This window comes from Myxozyma melibiosi, assembly GCF_037950935.1.
Source record: "Myxozyma melibiosi strain Phaff 52-87 chromosome Unknown BZA70scaffold_4, whole genome shotgun sequence".
Taxonomy (NCBI): Eukaryota; Fungi; Ascomycota; class Lipomycetes; order Lipomycetales; family Lipomycetaceae; genus Myxozyma; species Myxozyma melibiosi.
Window position 1 is genome coordinate 94,284 of NW_027042918.1, and position 16,624 is coordinate 110,907.

The 16,624-nt window shown below is 56.4% G+C and overlaps 8 protein-coding genes across 8 annotated transcripts; 3 read left to right on the plus strand and 5 right to left on the minus strand.

Annotated features, from left to right (window-relative positions):
• Positions 1-1,616: 1,616 nt before the first annotated feature.
• Positions 1,617-4,963, minus strand: BZA70DRAFT_138016 (Metalloenzyme, LuxS/M16 peptidase-like protein). The gene is made up of 2 exons (XM_064909614.1): positions 4,727-4,963; positions 1,617-4,669 (listed from the first exon to the last, which is right to left on the minus strand). The coding sequence occupies exons 1-2, from the start codon at positions 4,922-4,924 to the stop codon at positions 1,676-1,678; spliced, it is 3,192 nt and encodes a 1,063-aa protein (XP_064768714.1). The 5' UTR covers positions 4,925-4,963; the 3' UTR covers positions 1,617-1,675.
• A 1,183-nt stretch (positions 4,964-6,146) lies between these two features.
• On the plus strand, positions 6,147-6,386 carry BZA70DRAFT_226836 (transcriptional activator of glycolytic enzymes-domain-containing protein; the record flags this gene model as incomplete). The annotated part of the gene is made up of 1 exon (XM_064910221.1): positions 6,147-6,386. A coding segment is annotated over one exon (240 nt), but the record flags the coding sequence as incomplete, so codon positions are not given.
• A 233-nt stretch (positions 6,387-6,619) lies between these two features.
• BZA70DRAFT_266808 (uncharacterized protein) lies at positions 6,620-7,666 on the minus strand (the record flags this gene model as incomplete). Its single annotated transcript, XM_064911059.1, has 1 exon — positions 6,620-7,666. The coding sequence occupies one exon, from the start codon at positions 7,664-7,666 to the stop codon at positions 6,620-6,622; it is 1,047 nt and encodes a 348-aa protein (XP_064768716.1).
• Positions 7,667-7,777: 111 nt separating this feature from the next.
• Positions 7,778-9,342, plus strand: BZA70DRAFT_138042 (Haloacid dehalogenase-like hydrolase-domain-containing protein). The gene is made up of 9 exons (XM_064909615.1): positions 7,778-8,052; positions 8,114-8,141; positions 8,203-8,220; positions 8,297-8,359; positions 8,424-8,511; positions 8,581-8,621; positions 8,675-8,743; positions 8,795-8,854; positions 8,908-9,342. Exons 1-9 carry the CDS (start codon positions 7,888-7,890, stop codon positions 9,057-9,059), a joined length of 684 nt encoding a protein of 227 aa, XP_064768717.1. The 5' UTR covers positions 7,778-7,887; the 3' UTR covers positions 9,060-9,342.
• On the minus strand, positions 9,134-10,237 carry BZA70DRAFT_276798 (60S large subunit ribosomal protein L2A). Its single transcript, XM_064912353.1, has 2 exons — positions 10,113-10,237; positions 9,134-10,031 (listed from the first exon to the last, which is right to left on the minus strand). The coding sequence occupies exons 1-2, from the start codon at positions 10,114-10,116 to the stop codon at positions 9,271-9,273; spliced, it is 765 nt and encodes a 254-aa protein (XP_064768718.1). The 5' UTR covers positions 10,117-10,237; the 3' UTR covers positions 9,134-9,270.
• A 38-nt stretch (positions 10,238-10,275) lies between these two features.
• Positions 10,276-11,612, minus strand: BZA70DRAFT_276800 (WD40-repeat-containing domain protein). The gene is made up of 2 exons (XM_064912354.1): positions 10,484-11,612; positions 10,276-10,429 (listed from the first exon to the last, which is right to left on the minus strand). Exons 1-2 carry the CDS (start codon positions 11,494-11,496, stop codon positions 10,339-10,341), a joined length of 1,104 nt encoding a protein of 367 aa, XP_064768719.1. The 5' UTR covers positions 11,497-11,612; the 3' UTR covers positions 10,276-10,338.
• A 23-nt stretch (positions 11,613-11,635) lies between these two features.
• BZA70DRAFT_137837 (CBF/Mak21 family-domain-containing protein) lies at positions 11,636-14,866 on the plus strand. Its single transcript, XM_064909612.1, has 2 exons — positions 11,636-13,522; positions 13,576-14,866. Exons 1-2 carry the CDS (start codon positions 11,828-11,830, stop codon positions 14,809-14,811), a joined length of 2,931 nt encoding a protein of 976 aa, XP_064768720.1. The 5' UTR covers positions 11,636-11,827; the 3' UTR covers positions 14,812-14,866.
• On the minus strand, positions 14,620-16,182 carry BZA70DRAFT_138172 (HotDog domain-containing protein). Its single transcript, XM_064909616.1, has one exon. The coding sequence runs from the start codon at positions 15,806-15,808 to the stop codon at positions 14,921-14,923; it is 888 nt and encodes a 295-aa protein (XP_064768721.1). The 5' UTR covers positions 15,809-16,182; the 3' UTR covers positions 14,620-14,920.
• Between the last annotated feature and the right edge of the window lie 442 nt (positions 16,183-16,624).

Genomic DNA, 16,624 nt, shown 5'->3' on the forward strand with positions numbered 1-16,624 from the left:
CTTCTCCTGTGCTCTCTCTATCTTCATTCTACCTGCATTGCCTCTAACACTTCTAGATGTGGCAACATCGGCCACTTCGCTGAGGTCTGCAGCTCACCAGAGCGGTTGTGCTATAACTGCAAGCTTCCAGGTATCTCTTATCAGACTACTCTACCCTCTCTACTCTCCTCACTCTCCTCTAACCACCCAACAGGCCACGAGTCCAATGCCTGTCCCCATCCACGAACAACCGAAAGTACGTCGCTCCCCTCCCCCTCCTCTCTACTCCCACTAACAACCCCCCCAGCCAAACAATGCTACCACTGCCAGGGCCTCGGCCACGTCCAAGCCGACTGCCCGACCCTGCGCATGACCGGCGCGCTCATCAACGGCCGCTGCTACTCCTGCGGCCAACCCGGCCACGTCGCGCGCAACTGCATCAACCTCGCCGCCGCCGCCGCCGCCTCTGGCACCACCCCCGCCGCCCAGGCCGCCTCCAACTTCGCGGCCGCGTACCTCATGCAGAACTCGGCCGCCGCTGCCGCCCAGGCCGCCGTCTTCAGAGGGATCCCCATGCGGACGGGACTCGTTCCCCGGATCGGTTATATTCCAGGTCGGGCTGCCACCTGCTACAAGTGTGGAGGTCAGTTCCAAGCTTTACTTTCACACTTTGTTTTTTTCTCCATATCCTCTTCTTCATGCTAACCTTGGATTGCATCTATAGGCCCCAACCACTACGCGCGCGACTGCCAGGCCCAGGCAATGAAATGCTACGCCTGCGGCAAACTAGGCCACATCTCGCGCGACTGCACCGCCCCGAACGGCGGCCCGCTCAGCACGGCAGGCAAGACCTGCTACCGGTGCGGCGAGCAAGGCCACATCAGCCGCGAGTGTCCACAGAACAGCAACAGCGGTTCGCACAGCAGCAGCGTGAGCACGCCGTCCTCCGAGCTGCCTTCGTCTGTCGGATCCACGCCGGCGTCGCTCACGGACGCGTCGACCATCTCGGCGGAGGATATTCCGCCTACCTCGCCGCCGGTGGTCGTTAGCTCGTCTACCGTTGGCGCGATCGATATCCCAATCACCGCGTAGTGATGCTTCTATCATAGACTATACTTACAATCACAGCAACCCTGCAGCAAGCAGGCAACGAAAAGCAGAGCAGTTTACGACGAGCACCAAAAGCAATTAATATCAAGCCAGCATTATCTTACACATCTATACAATTGATTGTATAAGTCAGTGATTCGTGCCTCTTCGTGTGCTTATGTATATCTTCTTTCTATTCTTTCTTCTTTACTTCTTTCTTATCGGTCGGGCGTACTCGTCTTTTATCTTCATATCTACTTCTTATCTACCTGTTTCCATATTCTTGTCACCTTACACCTTCACGGATCTTAGTTATGATTAATAAAATAATATAACACCACAATTACACAATCCGCATACTCAATTACAATACATCCTCTCCCCATCGGAACTCCCGAAGATAGCGGCGGCCGTGAGCGGATGTGATCAGATCAATTAAGCTCGTCTTCTTCTTCTTATCCTGCGCTGACGTAACCTTCTGAAGAAGAGCCGCGCCGGAGTTAGTCGTGATCATTAGTGGTATTGTGTTCTGTTGTTTACATAGTGATGGATATCGCTGTTATTGTTGTTGTTGTATTTATGTATGTGTGTATGTGTGTATGTACATCTAATCGCTATCATCGTCGCTATCCTCACTCTCCTCGCTCTCCTCCTCATCACTCGAATCCTCCTCCTCCTCACTCCCCTCCCCACTTCCCTCCTCACTCTCCTCCTCACTCCCCTCCTCCCCCACCCTCTTCAAACTATCAAACGGATCAACAACAACCTCATACCCCAACCTCTCAAAATCCCCCCTCAACCCCTCCGTCTTACTCGGATTACACGCCACAAACACGCTCGCGCTCTCCGTCCTAAACAACGGCACAAACCACCGCTTCATAACCCGCACCAGATCCTCGCTCGTAACCTCCCTGATCCCCGCCAAAAACTTCTCGTTCGCACCACTGCCTAATCCCTTAATCACCTCCTGTAAATACTTGCGCTCCGCCGCGTCGACCGGGTTATTATCCGCCTCCGCCGCAGCAGACACAATCATGCTCACAGCTCCCTCGACCAGCAACTTTTCAAACTCAGTCTTGCCAGCCGCGTACCCGCCCACAATCTCCCGCGCCCGCTCAATCGCAACCAACGCGTCCGCGGCCCGATACACCCGGAACCCGATCCGCCCTGACTCAATCGACCGCAGCATCCCGGCGCCGTACGCAAGTCCGTCGCCGCGGATACCCCGCCAGAACGGGCCCTCGACCGCTTCGAGGTACGAGCATGCGACCGCGATCGCGTGCACGTCCGCGTCGTCGAACGCGGTCGGGCCGTTTGCAAATACGGTTGCGTACGAGGACTCGGTCGAGGGGACCGGCAGGAGATATGCTTTCCCGCCCAGACTTGCGCCTTCGGGAGTCAGGTTCTCGAGCGTGCGGGTGATTGGCACGAGCGAGGCTGCTGCTGCTGACTTCTTGTCTTTAAGCAAGATCTTTGTGAACGACGACACGGGATCGACTAGCTTCGTCACATCAGAGCATACAATCAGTCTCATGTTTTCGACCGTGAACAGCGCGGCTCGGATCTGCTCCAACTCGTCGACGACCGCCTGCGGATCACTCTTCAACAGCGCGCTGACCTCCTGCAACCGATCCTCAAAATCCAGCTCGTCGAGCACCCGCGCCGCCGACCGCGGTGTAAACAGCAGCCTCCGCGTCGCAGACCGCACCACCGTCGTCCCCGTACGCTTCATCTCGGGAATCCCCATCGCCATCTTCTCGACCACAATCTGCAGCCTCGCGACGTCGAACTTTGACCGCCACATCAGCAGCCGCAGCCAGTCCACCACCTTTGCGTAGTTTTCGGGGACAAACTCGAAATCGAGTGTGAGCAGCTCGTCAAACTCGCCGTCGTAGCCGCTCGAGTACGAGTTTGAGAGCGTGTCGCGCTTCAGTCGCGTCACTACCGCCTCGTAATCCAGCACGCTGCCGTCGTCGAGCTCGATCGGGGTCGCGTAGAAATTGGCGAGTAGGATGTTGAGCAGCGGGAGTTTGTCCTCGGGAACAACTGACGTCGAAAGCACGACCGACAGGGTTGCAAAGTTGGACTTTATGTGCTCGTAGTGCACATACACCGGCGCCTCTCTCGCTCCGTCCTTATCAAGAATCTCCTGCACCTCGCTCCCACTCTGCTGCTGCCCCTCCGCCAGCGCAAGCCCCGCTCTTCCCGTAGCAGTCTTAATGAACCGCACTTTCGCCGGATCCGGCGCAGGGAACTGCTCGAGCAGGTCGTCGGGGATCTTGCGGTTATTCTCGTCCTGCGCGGACTTTAGCTTCTTTGCCAGCTGCTCGAGCCCTTGCTCGCCTAGCTCTTCGCGCGTCTTGCGCACGCGCTCTTTGCCGTCCAATCTGATTTTCTTGGCCAGCGAAGCCGATGGCTGCGCGAGGATCGCGACGTGCGGAACGTCGAGCAGCCACTTGTGCATCAGATCAAGCCAGTCGCTGACCTCCCACCCCAGCACGGTCTCGTAGTCGTCGAGGTCGCCGACGAGGTTGACGAGTGACTTTCCAGTCTCGCGGTCGCCGTAGAGAAAGTCGGTGATTGCCAGGGTCGCGAGCGTGGACGGGTACCGCTCGGAATGGAGCATGAACTGCAGCTTTTCGCGACGGATGACGTCGCGCATGCGGCCGAGATCAAACTCGTTGCGAGCAGCGTCGGCGTGCTCGCGAAGAACGTCAAACAGGGTCGCGTGCACGAGCTCGAGTTTGGATGTGGGCACGTTGCGGAGCCAGAGGTCGAGTTCGGTGTCGATGAAGTCTTCGGTGTAAGACTCGATCTCGGTCGCGAGCGGGACTTCGATCTCGACTAGCTTCTTGCGGAGCAGCGAGACGTCTGATTCGGTGAGGTAGGTCAGCAGCACATGAAGCGCCGTGTTTGTGAGCACGTCGGTGGCCGGCGGGCCTTGGAAGGAGATGAGGACGTGGCCGGAGGACTCGTCTTTGTCTGGGAAATCGACGAGTTTGACGGTCGTTTGCTGGAGCCGGGGCACGGGCGGCGAGTCGACGAACGGCCGGGGTTTTTTAGAGGCAGGGTCGAGATCTGGCAGGGTGGCGTCGAATTCGGCAACGGTCTCGAGAAGCTCGTCGGCGTCGACGGAGCCGACGATGATGAGGCAGAGGTTGTCGGGGCGGTAGAGGGCTTCGTAGAATTGTCTGATGCGGTCGTTCGTGAGCACGCGCAGGGCGCCCATGAGGCCGCCGGTCTCGGAGGAGTAGCCAGATGAGTCGGGGTAGAGAATCTTCTTTGCGTGGAGGTTCGCGATGGTCGAAGCCTCGTTCTCGACGCCCTGCATTTCGCTAAAGACGACGCCCTTCTCATGACCCTTGCCGTCGACGTGGTAGACTTCGGTGTAGCAGGCCGCGTCGGAGAGCGTCGGGCGCACGAGATGGTCGAGGTAGACGGGGAGAAGGGAGCGGAAGCCCTGCCAGCCTGCGGTGGAGAGGGTGTAGACGGTTGAGTCTGTGGCCGTCCATGCGTTTGTGGAGGAGAAGGCGCGGTTGCCGAGGGTGTCGAGGAGGCCTTTGTAGGGATGATCGGCGGATCCCATGAAGATGAGGTGTTCCTGGGGGAGTTAGAAGGGGAGATTGAGCAGTGTTTGAATTGAAATAAAGAGACTCACGAGAGTATGAGGACAGCCGGAATCATCCTCGATCTCGGTCGCGACAGCAAAGTAGCCCTCGACGATGGGCCGGTCCTGGTCCACGAGCACGAGCTGGAGGCCGGTGCGGGAGGAGAACCATTTGCGGACGCGGGAGGGACAGTAGGATGGGGAGATGTCTGCGATGAGAGAGAGGCTGTTGCTTCTACCTGAAGTCATTGTGAATTGTACTAATTGCTCTATCCAAGATATATCTACAATAACACACTCAACTGCTCTACAGAAAACAGACGTGTCGACCACGTGACATTTCTTAGTCAGCAACGACTCGCGACTCTTCTCTCGACGCGGGATCCTCGACAGTCGACAATTCAAAACAACCAAAACAACCAAAAGCGACCCCGGAAGCCGAACGCGTCGTCGTCGCGTGTTTCTCTGTTGATCCCGCAGCTGCTCTGATAACTAGACCGTGCAGCAGATGCCCCGCTGGGACGACCGCTCGATCCTGAACGATTCGCCACCGACCACAGCAACCGGCCAGGCCGTCGCGGGCATGATGGTGAACGACGACCAGATGCGCGCGGCCATCGGCGAGCTCAAGAGCATGATGCAAAACACCGCAATGTCGACGAACAACGTGATTGGCAGGCTCGCGAGCGAGATGCAGTACCTCGTCGAGGTCGTCCGCACCGAGCGCGCGGAGCACATCGAGGCCACGTCGGCCGTGGGCGAGAAGGTCGACGACTTGCTCGGCCAGATCGGGTTGCTCAGAGACGAGATCAAGGTCCTCAAGAGAGACTTTGCGTCAGAGGCAGAGGTTATCAAGCGCCAGCACATGCTCGACGTCCAGATCGTGGCGGACACGGTCTCGCAACGCGTCGGCGGGCGCGCCGTCGCGGACATCGAGCGCGACGTCGACCTCATCAACTCGGCCGCGAAACGCGTGCACGAGAGTATTATCCAGATCAGAGAGCAGCCAGCGGCTCTGCAGCAGCCAATGCCAATGCCGATGCAGCCCCAGCAGCCCCAGCAGCAGCAGCAGCAGCAACAGCAGCAACAACAACAACAACAACAACAGCGGCAACAGCGACAGATGCAGCCCTCACCGCAGCTTGCACCCGCTCTACAACCGCCTCTACAACCCCTTCACAACCTCGCGCCATTACCTCAGATCGGACAGCGCGGACCCCCGATCCCAAGCCAGCAGCAGCCGGCCTCGCAGCTTCAGCTGCAGCAGATGCAGCTACAGCAGCAGCAACAGCAACAGGCTCAACAACAACAGCAGGCACAACAACAGCAGCAGCAGCAGCAGCAGCAACAACAGCAGCAACAGCAAGCACAACAACAACAGCAGCAAGCAGTCGCCCCCCCCTTCCCCCCCTCCCACACCCCCCGCCGCCCGTCCGAGCGCAGGGCAGACACCTCGGTCCTGCTCTACGTCATGGCCATCAACGTGCGCTCGGTCAAAGACATGTGGATCGAGTACGCGCACGGCATCAACGGCGGTCCCGCCATCCGCACCCTCGAGAACCAGCACGGCACCGCCTGGCGCGGCGGCGCCCGCTCCGCGCAAAGTCGCAAGTTCCAGCGCCAGCGCGCGGTCTACGACGCGATCGAGAAGGGAATCGAGCTGGGAAAGTCCGCGGAGGACTGTTGTCATGAACTCGAGCAGTTGCGCATTAGACCGGATGGGAAATGGCATTCGTTGACGTGGTTGCTGCATAACATTCCTTCGAATATTTTCGAGACGTGAGTAGAGTAGAGTAGATGAAGTGTATCTTGTGTGTTTTGGTACGATATGTTTGGTTTTTTCTCTTTTTATGTTTGTATATTAGATCTTTGAGCTTACTTGTATGTCACTAATAATATGATTTTAAGGAATAATTATACATCAACACACCAACACACCAACGCCTATGGCGGAGGAGGATACCCACCCCATCGACGCCCCTCCTCCCTTCTCGCAGGCGGATACGACTGATGAGGAGGCGGAGGCGGTGGCGGCGGCGGCGCATACTGCCCGTACTTCGACGACGAGCCCTCCGCGCGCGGCGATCCCGACCCCGCTTGTCCGGCACCAGCACCAGATTCTGACAGCGTAGGCGAGCCCGGGGATTGCGGCAGGTACCTGCCTTTCTTTGCCGCCGAGGGGATGAACAGCTCGTATCCGCGCTGCGTGTCGCGCGTGTATCCGTCGTCGACGACCACGTTCGACGGCAGCACGGCTGTGCTCATTTGGATCGAGCCCGAGGGCGAGCGCGGGCGGTAGTCGTATGACGACGGCACGGGCGGCGGAGGAGGAGGCGGCGCGTGGGTCGTTCTGTATGGCGCAGGCGCGGAGGGGGGATAGTACGGCGACGGACGCGCGTAGTCGTCGTAGTACGGCCGGCCTGGTTCCTGGGGAGACCGGGGTGGGATGGATGAGGGAGGAGGAGGGGGAGGGGGAGGCGGATGGGCCGCGTAAGGGTAGGAAGAGGAAGAGGACGAGGCAGGGGCGGCGCGTTTGCGCGGGTCGTCGGGCCAGTCTGCGGCCTTGCGTTTGTGCGCATCGTCGGGGTAGGAAGGATAATGCGCTGATCTGTAGCCGTCGCGGTAGTCGTCCTCGTAGCGGTAAGGCGCGGCGGCGGCGGCGGCGGCAGGCGGAGGTGCATAAGAAGAAGGAGGAGGGGAGTATGGGCGGTGGTGGGGATGCGAAGGAGCAGGAGGAGCAGGAGGAGCAGGGTGATGAGAATGAGAAGAAGCAGAGTATGAAGCAGGAGCAGTCGGGATGGCAGAAGCAGCAGAAGCAGCAGGAGCAGGAGAAGAAAGACGAGGAGTAGATCTGCTGTTGCTGCTGGTCACAGCGAACTGGGGATAGGCACCAGCGTAGACCTTTGCGCGTAAATCGAGCAGCTTCTGGGCCTCGACAGCGGGATCGAAAGGAAGTCCTGCAGATGACAGCGGTTGCACTGGTTCAGACATCTTGAGCAGCACAGAGAACAAGGGGGAGTAGGAGTGAGGGAGAGTGAGGAAGGAGGAGGGGAAGGAGGAGGAGAAGTGAGGAAGGAGAAGTGAAGGAGTAGCGATTTAGGGTTTATGTTCAAACCTTAATCACGGCACGTAAACACCCGGACCTCAGATATCGACTCTACTTTGCTTATAACAGATAAACAGATAAACAAGAAAGAGAATAGAAAGAAACAATGGCAGACGACAGAATCGTGTTCTTCTTCGACATCGACAACTGCCTGTATCCGCGGTCCTACAAGATCCACGATATCATGGCGAAGCTGATTGACGACTACTTTATGGAGAAGCTCAGTCTCAACTTTGAAGAGGCCTCGGAGCTGCACCAGCGGTATTATAAGGTGAGTGGGAGAGAGAGAGAGAGAGAGAGAGGAAGAAGAGGTGCTAATGTGGAACTTGTAGGACTATGGACTTGCGATAGAGGGACTTGGTAGGAACTACTGTGTCGAGTGAACATGTTGAATACAGATACTGACTGATTATCTCTCCAGTCCGCCATCACGAGATTGGTATTACCATTCCCTCCTCCAACTATCGATCCTACTCAGTAACAACTCACTAACAACTCACTAACAACATCTCCAGACCCGCTAGAGTACAACAGCAAAGTCGACGACGCCCTTCCCATCGCAGAGGTCATCAAACCAGGTACTTCCTTCCCCCTCCTCTCCTCCCCTCCACTCCTCACTTCTCAATACTCACTTCACCACAGACCCCAAACTCCGCAAATTCCTCGAGTCGATCGATAAATCAAAGGTCAAACTCTGGCTCTTCACAAACGCTTACAAGACCCATGCCTCGTGCGTGCCATCTCCCTTCCTATCTCTATCTGCTCTACCTCGTTCTTACCTTTAGTTGTCACTATCTAGGCGCGTCGTCAAGGCTTTGCAAGTCGAGGATCTTTTCGAAGGTAGGATTACTACCCTTCATCTCCTCTTCTATCTCCAGTCTAACTTCTTCCAGGCGTGACCTTCTGTGACTACGCAGAGGAGATTCTTATCTGCAAGCCAAAACCCGAGATGTTTGAGCGCGGTATGTCAACTACTCCCTCTCTACTTCAATATCTATACTGACAAGACTCAGCTATGAAAATGGCAGGTGTATCTTCAAAAGACAAATGCTACTTTATCGATGACTCCTTCAGTAAGCCCTCTTCTCCATCTACTCTCTTACTCTTACTCTCTAACACACAACAGTCAACATCAAGGCAGCGAAAGAATTCGGCTGGAAGAAAACAATCCAATACCTCGACCCGCTCGACAAGACTCCTCCTACTCTCGCTGGTCACTACGAGCTTCGTGATTTCGAAGAGATCAAAGGCTTTGCTCCTGAGATCTTTAAGGAGTAGATACTCTGAATACTCATGATACAATAGCTAGAGATCAAATCTCATGTACTTAATAAAAGCTCTTACTGTTCATAACTCTCTTGATTATACAGTACACCGTTTTTGCTTGCTTGCTTTCTTGCTGCTGCTGCTGCTTTTAGATGACCCGTCGCATTATATATATAAACATGAAAAAACCAAATATAAATAAAAAATAATAAAACATTTTTCTTTAATCCTTGGTCTTCTGGGTACCTCTGAGCAGACCTGTTCTTCTGGCGGCAATAAGACCAGCCTTCTGTCCAGGAACAGCTCCTCTGTTGATCGTCGACGCCTTACCGATATGCTGGTGGTTACCACCTCCGTGGGGATGGTCGACGGGGTTCATAGCCACACCTCTGGTTCTGGGCCACGAGTTTCTCTTGACCTTGTACTTGTGGAACGCACGGCCGGCCTTGAGCAAAGGCTTGTCGACACGGCCACCGCCGGCAACAACACCGACAACACCACGGGCGTCGGACGAAACAACCTTCTTGGCTCCCGAGGGAAGCTTCAAGCGGGTCTTGCCCTCGTCAGGGTTGTGTCCGATGACGATGGCGTAGTTGCCCGAAGTCCGGGCAAGCGCACCTCTGTCGCCGACCTTCTCCTCGACGTTGCTCACAATGGTACCCTCAGGAACCGAGCCGAGGGGAAGAACGTTTCCGACGTTGAGCGACGCCTTCTTGCCGGCGTAGATGAACTGGCCGGTGTAGATGCCCTCGTTGGCGATGAAGGTCTCCTCGCGGAGCTTGAACTTGTAGGGGTCGCGGAAGACAACCTTGGCGAGCGGAGCACCCCGACCGGGGTCGTGAATGATCTCCTTGACGATTCCGCGGATGTATCCGTGACGCTCGGCGTAGTCGAGAGTGCGCAGCTTAGCAGCACCCTTGCGCAGACGGGTGTGCGAGGTGAAGATGGATCCAGCACCCTTTCTCTGATTGCGAATGACGCGACCTGGGAGCTGTTAGTTTCCACATATTCTTGTATTCTCTTTCATCTCCGCTACTCGAAATCACTGAGTTCTAATGCACATACCCATTGTTGATGATGTTGACGACGGGGTTGGTTGGGGGTAGGAAGAGAGACGGTGTTTGAGCGAGAAGCGGACGAGCAGACGACTTGAGTCTGTCCCAACCCGCCCGCCGCCAGCGAGAAACCCTGTTCCTGAAAGAGCAGTCACAGTCACAGAGTGTGTAGGGTTGAGCCCTAACTTGCTTATTCATTGTTTATGTAAATATATTCTGTGTGATTATTAATACATCTACACGCTGAAAATCACAACCCTCCCATCAACGCCCGTCGACGACACCTTCGTCACTCTGCCGCCGCTGCTGGCGTATGCCCGCAGTTTCCTATAAATCTTGTTAGCTCTGCTGCGCTTGTAATCAATAGAAGAGCAAACATACGTAATCGTGTTCTGGTGAATCGTAGGCAGCGTCGAGTCCTCCGACGCAGACGTAGGCGTGCCCTTCAGATCCATCTGTCGAAACATATTCAACGCCGAGCTCTCCTTCCCAGAGCTCTTCTTCACCTTCAGCGGGTCGTCCACCGAGTGGTCGAGCTGCCATCCCTGCTGGTCCGATCCCACAAACACAACCGGGTGGCAGTCATGGCCCGCCGCCACAATCTCGTTCTCAGACAACCACACGAGCGAGATGAACGGTAGCATCGTCGTCGTGATGTTCACGATCGCAGCGGGCGGCTGCTCCGGCCCGGACGGGTACACCACCGTCACCGACGAGTCATGCGACACAAACGCGAGCGCGTTTCCCGACGGCGAGAACGCTGCGTCGTGCACCCACCCGCCGGCCGGAGACACAAAGTCGCCGCAGAGCGTCTGGAACGGCACCCGCTCGCCCCACACCGTCGGCGCCGGCCTCGCATCCACGTCCTTGACAAACGCGGAAAACACGCGCGCGTGCGAATCAGTGCTGCCCGCCGCGAGCAGCACCGAGTTCGGATGCCACTCCACCGACAGCACCGTCGAGCGCAGCGGCTTCTTGATATGGCGCGACACCCACCAATCGTTCTCCTCCTCAAAGTAGCAGACCGCGATCGCGCGCGCACCCGAGCCAACCGCAAACTTCTTCTCGTCCGGCGACCAGCGCGCAAATGTCGCCGCGCGATTGATGCGCAGCAGCACAAGCGTGGGCTTGTACGTGCCGTCCGCAGCGGGCTCCCACACCAGCGCATTGCGGTCCTGCGAGCACGTCACGATCCGGCCCGACTGCAGCGCAATGTCAACCGCCGTCACCGTCTTGTCGTGGCCGGCAAGCGACGTGCGCAGCGTGTACTTTGGACCAGAGGTGTCGTAGAGCTCGACGCCGATATCGCGGGCGAGCGCGAGCGTGCCGCGGTCGGCGGAGAACGAGTGATCCTCGATCGGGACGTGGCCGAGAGACTGCGAAGAGTGCGACATTTTCAGTGGAGCTGAGATTCAATTGTATTCTATTCAGACAGGAGCACCACTCTACTGTCTCTGATGATGATGATGATTGATGATGAAGAGATGATGACGATAAGGTCGAGGTGGAGGCTGGCAACACCGGAAGCTGCAGCTGCGAGTCACACATCACTCACAACTCACACCCGACTCACATCATCGAGGCTCGAAACAGCAAAGAGAAAAAAAAAATTGGGACTTTTCTGCTCTGGTTTTCTGCAAAAAGAACAGCTTTTGTTCTCTTTAGCACTTTCTTCTGCCCAGTTCTTGTCTTTACGGGCAAGAATAAGCTGCTATCTCACTCGTCATGAGTGCTTCAACCGCGCGCCAGGGGGGTGGCAAGCAGTTCCATAACCGCTCGAATCAAAGACACCAGCAACAGCACCAGCACTCGCGTTTCGACAACAACGGCACCGCAAAGCCCGCCAAATCGCCCTCGGTCTTGCAGAAATCTGTGCAGAAGCCGAAGCAGCACCGACCGCTGTTGATCCCCGTGCAGCCGCTATGGCACGCCGCGGATCTGCTTGACGAGCTCGTCGTTGCCGATTCGTTCGCGACTGCAGATGAGCTGTCCGCCGAGGCTAAGGCCGAGCTGCTCAAGGCCGGTCTCGAAGAGCTCGAGACAGAGACAGAGGCGTATCTCAGCCAGGCTGGCAAGTCGTCGTCGCAGCGCCAGTTCTTTACCGAGATTGCGACCGCCGGTACGCTCTCTGATCGGATCTCGGCGCTCACGCTCGTGATCCAAGAATGCCCGCTGCACTCGACGCGGTCACTCAACGGCCTGATGGCGCTGGCAAAGAAGAAGAATAGGACGGCGGCGTTGCAAGCAGTCGAGTCGCTCAGGGATCTGTTTGGCGCGGGAAACGTGCTGCCCGACCGGAAACTCGTGTGGTTCACGAACCGCGACAACGCCGCGCTCGCGATGCTCTACGCCGCCGTCGTCAAGCACGCACCGCTGGATGCAAAGGCAGTCAAGCTCGCAAAGCAGTGGACTTTGCTCTGGGCGTTCGAGGACTGGCTCAAGCAGCTCTACTTTAGCTTCGTGCAGCTTCTCGAGCAGCTCTCGCACGACGCGATCGTGCACGTGCGGACGAGCGTGCTGGGCGACTTGGTCGATCTGATCCGCGACAAGCCCGAGCAGGAAGTGAACCTGCTGCGACTGAGCGTGAACAAGCTCGGCGACGCCGACAGACGGGTTGCGTCGCGCGCGTCGCACCTGCTGCTCACGCTCGAGCAGGCGCATCCGGCGATGAAGCGCGTGATTGTGAATGCGATTTCCGAGCTCGTGTTTCGGCCCGGTGCGGATTACCACGCGCGGTATTACAGCATGATCACGCTGAACCAGACGATTGTTACAAACAAGGACAAGGACCTCGCCAACGTGCTCATCGAGATTTACTTCCATGTGTTTGAGCGGCTGATGGCGGAGACCAAGGCCGCGAAGGAAAACAAGGTCGAGGACAAGAAAGTGAAGAAGAAAGGCCGCTGGAAATCCGACAAGAAAGCCGCGGTTCTCCAAGAGCAGCAAAAGAAGCACAAGGCCAAACCCTCGACGACGCAGCAGGCAGTCAAGCAATCTCCCGAGGCGCTCGAGGAAGCAAACATGCGGCTCGTGTCCGCCATCCTTACCGGTCTCAACCGCGCGTTCCCCTATTCGTCGCTCGACGAAGCCGTCTTCAAGTCGCACCTCAACGTGATCTACGACGTCGCGCGGTCCGGCAACTTCAACGCGCGCGTGCAGGCGCTCATGCTGCTCTTCCAGATCACGTCCGCGAACCAGGTGCAGTCCGATCGGTTCTACAACACGCTGTACGAGTCGCTGCTGGATCCGAGAGTGATTGTGTCGTCGAAGCAGGCGCTGTTTTTGAACTTGGTGTTCAAGGCGATGAAGGCGGATATCAAACCCGAGCGCGTCAAGGCGTACGCAAAGAGACTTGTGCAGGTCGCGGCTGAGACTTTGAATATTGGATTCTGCGCGGGTGTTATTTATCTCTTGAGTGAGGTGGGTTCTACTCTTGCTTTTTAGTGTCATGGATATAGCTAACAGGTGTATAGATTGAGAGTGCGATGCCGTACTTGCGCACCCTGATCACCGATCCACCAGATCTAGGCGACGACGCCGAGGAAGTTTTCAAAGACGTGCGCGACGAAGACGACGAGGAGAGCGATCACGAGGAACAGAAACTCGTGAAAGCAGAGCCGACCGTGCTGACATACAACGGCAAAACGCACGATCCTCTACACTCCAACGCCTCTGCATCGTGCTTGTGGGAACTTCTCCCCCTCACTCGCCACTTCCATCCAACAGTGAACCACTTCGCGACGCACTACCTCGCCGGCACCGCGCCCGGCGCGCGACCTGACCTTGCGCTGCACACGCTCACGCACTTCCTCGACCGGTTCGTGTACAAGGCGCCCAAGACGAAAGCCAGCACTGCGCCGAGCGGCGGCGCGGGGAGTATCATGCAGCCTTTGGCGGGGAATGCGGGGTATGTTAGCAAGAACGTGCTTGTGCTGAAGACGAAGAGCGCGCGACGGGGGATCGAGAGCGTGAATGCTGTAGACTGGGCTGCGGAGGCGGAGAAGGCAAAGAGGAGTCAGTTGGGCGTCGGGCTGGACGAGCAGTTCTTTGCAAAGTACTTTGTGAGTAAGGGGGTTAAGCCGAAGAAGGACGCGGAGGAGGAGCAGGAGGAGGAGAATGTGGATAGCGATGGGGATATCGCGGATGAGATTGATGACGAGGAAGGGCAGGAGTTGGATGAGGATGAGGTGTGGAAAGCGATGATGAGGAGCGATAAGGAGATTGGGGATCTTGCGGGTGATGACGAGGATGAGGATCTTGAGTTTGAAGATTATGAGGAGGATGAAAATGAGGAGGCAGAGGATGAGAACGAGGACGCCGAGGAAGATGGTGTCGAGAGCGATTTTGAAGACGACGAGATCGACGACGACGACGACTCGGAAGAAGACCGCGCGTTGGCAGCCGCATTCGCCTCCAGCGACGACGACGACGACGACGACGACGACGAGGATTCTGATGAAGAAGACGTGATTGCCGGCGCCGACGACGACGACGAGATGGCCGCTCTGTTTGCGCAAGAAAACGAATCTCTAAACACAAAGGTCAGCAAGAGCAAGAAACGCACCGCCGCGGCCGACGACGACGTTGACGCTGAAGACGAGCCGAAGGAGAAGAAGAAATCCGGGTCGAGAGAGAAACGGCGCAAGTTGAAGGAGTTGCCGATGTTTGCTTCTGCGGAGGATTATCAGCATTTACTCGGCGATGATTGATTGTTAAAAGTTCAAAAGTAGATAATTTGTTTTGGGTTCTTTGCTCTTTTGCATTGTGTTTGTACGATATAGACATTTACATACAGTTTATTCATTCTATATACAAAACCTATGACTTTATATCGACGATCCGCGTCAACATGCCCGCCCACTTCGGCTCGACAACCATCGCCTCACTCTCGACCAGCACCTGCGGCTTCTGTCCGCTCTTCGCCGGCACAGTCTCGATATGCCCCTCGACCCAGACCTTCCTCCCCTCGTGCTTCGTCACGCGCGCTTTCAGCACCAAGATCTGGTCCGCGTACGCGGGCGCGCGGTAGTCGAGCTTCAGCCGCGCCGTGACGCCGATGTTTGACGGCAGCGCGTAGAAGCCGGTATTACACAACCCTTCGTCGAGAATCGTCGCGAGCAACCCGCCGTGCACGATCCCGGGATGTCCGCACAGATTCTTGCCGACTTTAAACACCGCTACCGACTCTAATTTTGCGCGATTCACAAACACGAGCGAGGACGCAGGGATCTTGTCGTCGGCGTGCAGCACGCCCGTCGAGAGCGAGTGCTCGCGCACAAGCGCAGGGATATCCCTATGCGGCCGTGTCTCTTCGTAAACCGGGTTCGCGCGCAGTTCCTGCACGAGATCGAGCCTGTCGAACGCGGACTCGGTCGCGATCTCGATCGCGGTCGGGATGTGCGTGTCGTCGTAGTCGGCCGTGAGTTGCGCGGCAGAGTCGGGGTCGGAGAAGTAGAGGAATTTGCAGGTTACAAGGTATGAGACCGCAAAGCCTGTAGTTGGGAGGACGAGGTACTTGAAAAACCCCTTGATGAATCTGCCGAATGTGCCAGAGCGCGGGGGTGGTGGTGGTGGAGAAGTTGCAGCCGCGGGCGCGGCATCGAGGCTTCTCGCAGAGGTCTTGAACGAGCGCAGGGGAAACACTGGCCGGTGAGTATACAAGTTCTGCCGTCGCAGCGGCGAAAAGATCAGTCTCCGAGCCGACATTGTGGGTGTACAGGTGGTGTCTGATTCGAGGTTCAGGCTTGTGAGAAAGCGCTCCGGATCAGCTTTGGGGAAGGGAAGGGTTTGTGGTGTAAGCTGTGGGGTTTGTGGTGATATATTTGATGTGGGTAAAATACTCAACGTATTTCTATCATGATGCAGGAAGTTCAAAAATTCAGTTATATTGGTTCTCGAGATGAGTAGACTTGATGTGAGGGGGAATAAATCTGTAGTATGACGATGGCTGAGTGTGGGGAGTACCTTGAGGGACAGCACTTTCAGTCAATCAGATCATCGATCAACTACCTAATAGTTAACTCGATTACTCAACCTTGACGGGATAGACAAGACAAGAAGAACCGCAATACAGCCGTACCCTACACAATCTCACGCCGGGGGAATATCCGAATGAAGCCCACGGAGGTCAGAGAACCGAGGTCAGAGCACCCGCACCGCTGCGCGCCGGTAAACTTTTGCTTTTGCTTTTGCTTTTGCTTTCCCGCGAACCTTTTCCAATCTCGAAAATAGGAGAAGAAAAAAGAAACGAGCGAAAAGGTACGGGAAGGTTGAGGACGAGGGGAGGCCGATAAGAGGCGAGGAATGTGGACAATGCACTGGTTGATTGAGGTGGTGATTGTTGCAGCACTTGTATTTTGCAGGTGGTTTTCTGTACCAAGACGGTGGATAGGAAGATGGTGAACTGGTCAATTGGGTTTGTATAATGATTCTGATTCGAATGGTATTATATAGATGTGTATGCTGGTCGAGAAGCGTGGCAGAGTGAGAAATGTTGTTGTTTTGATCCAGTCCAGAGAACGA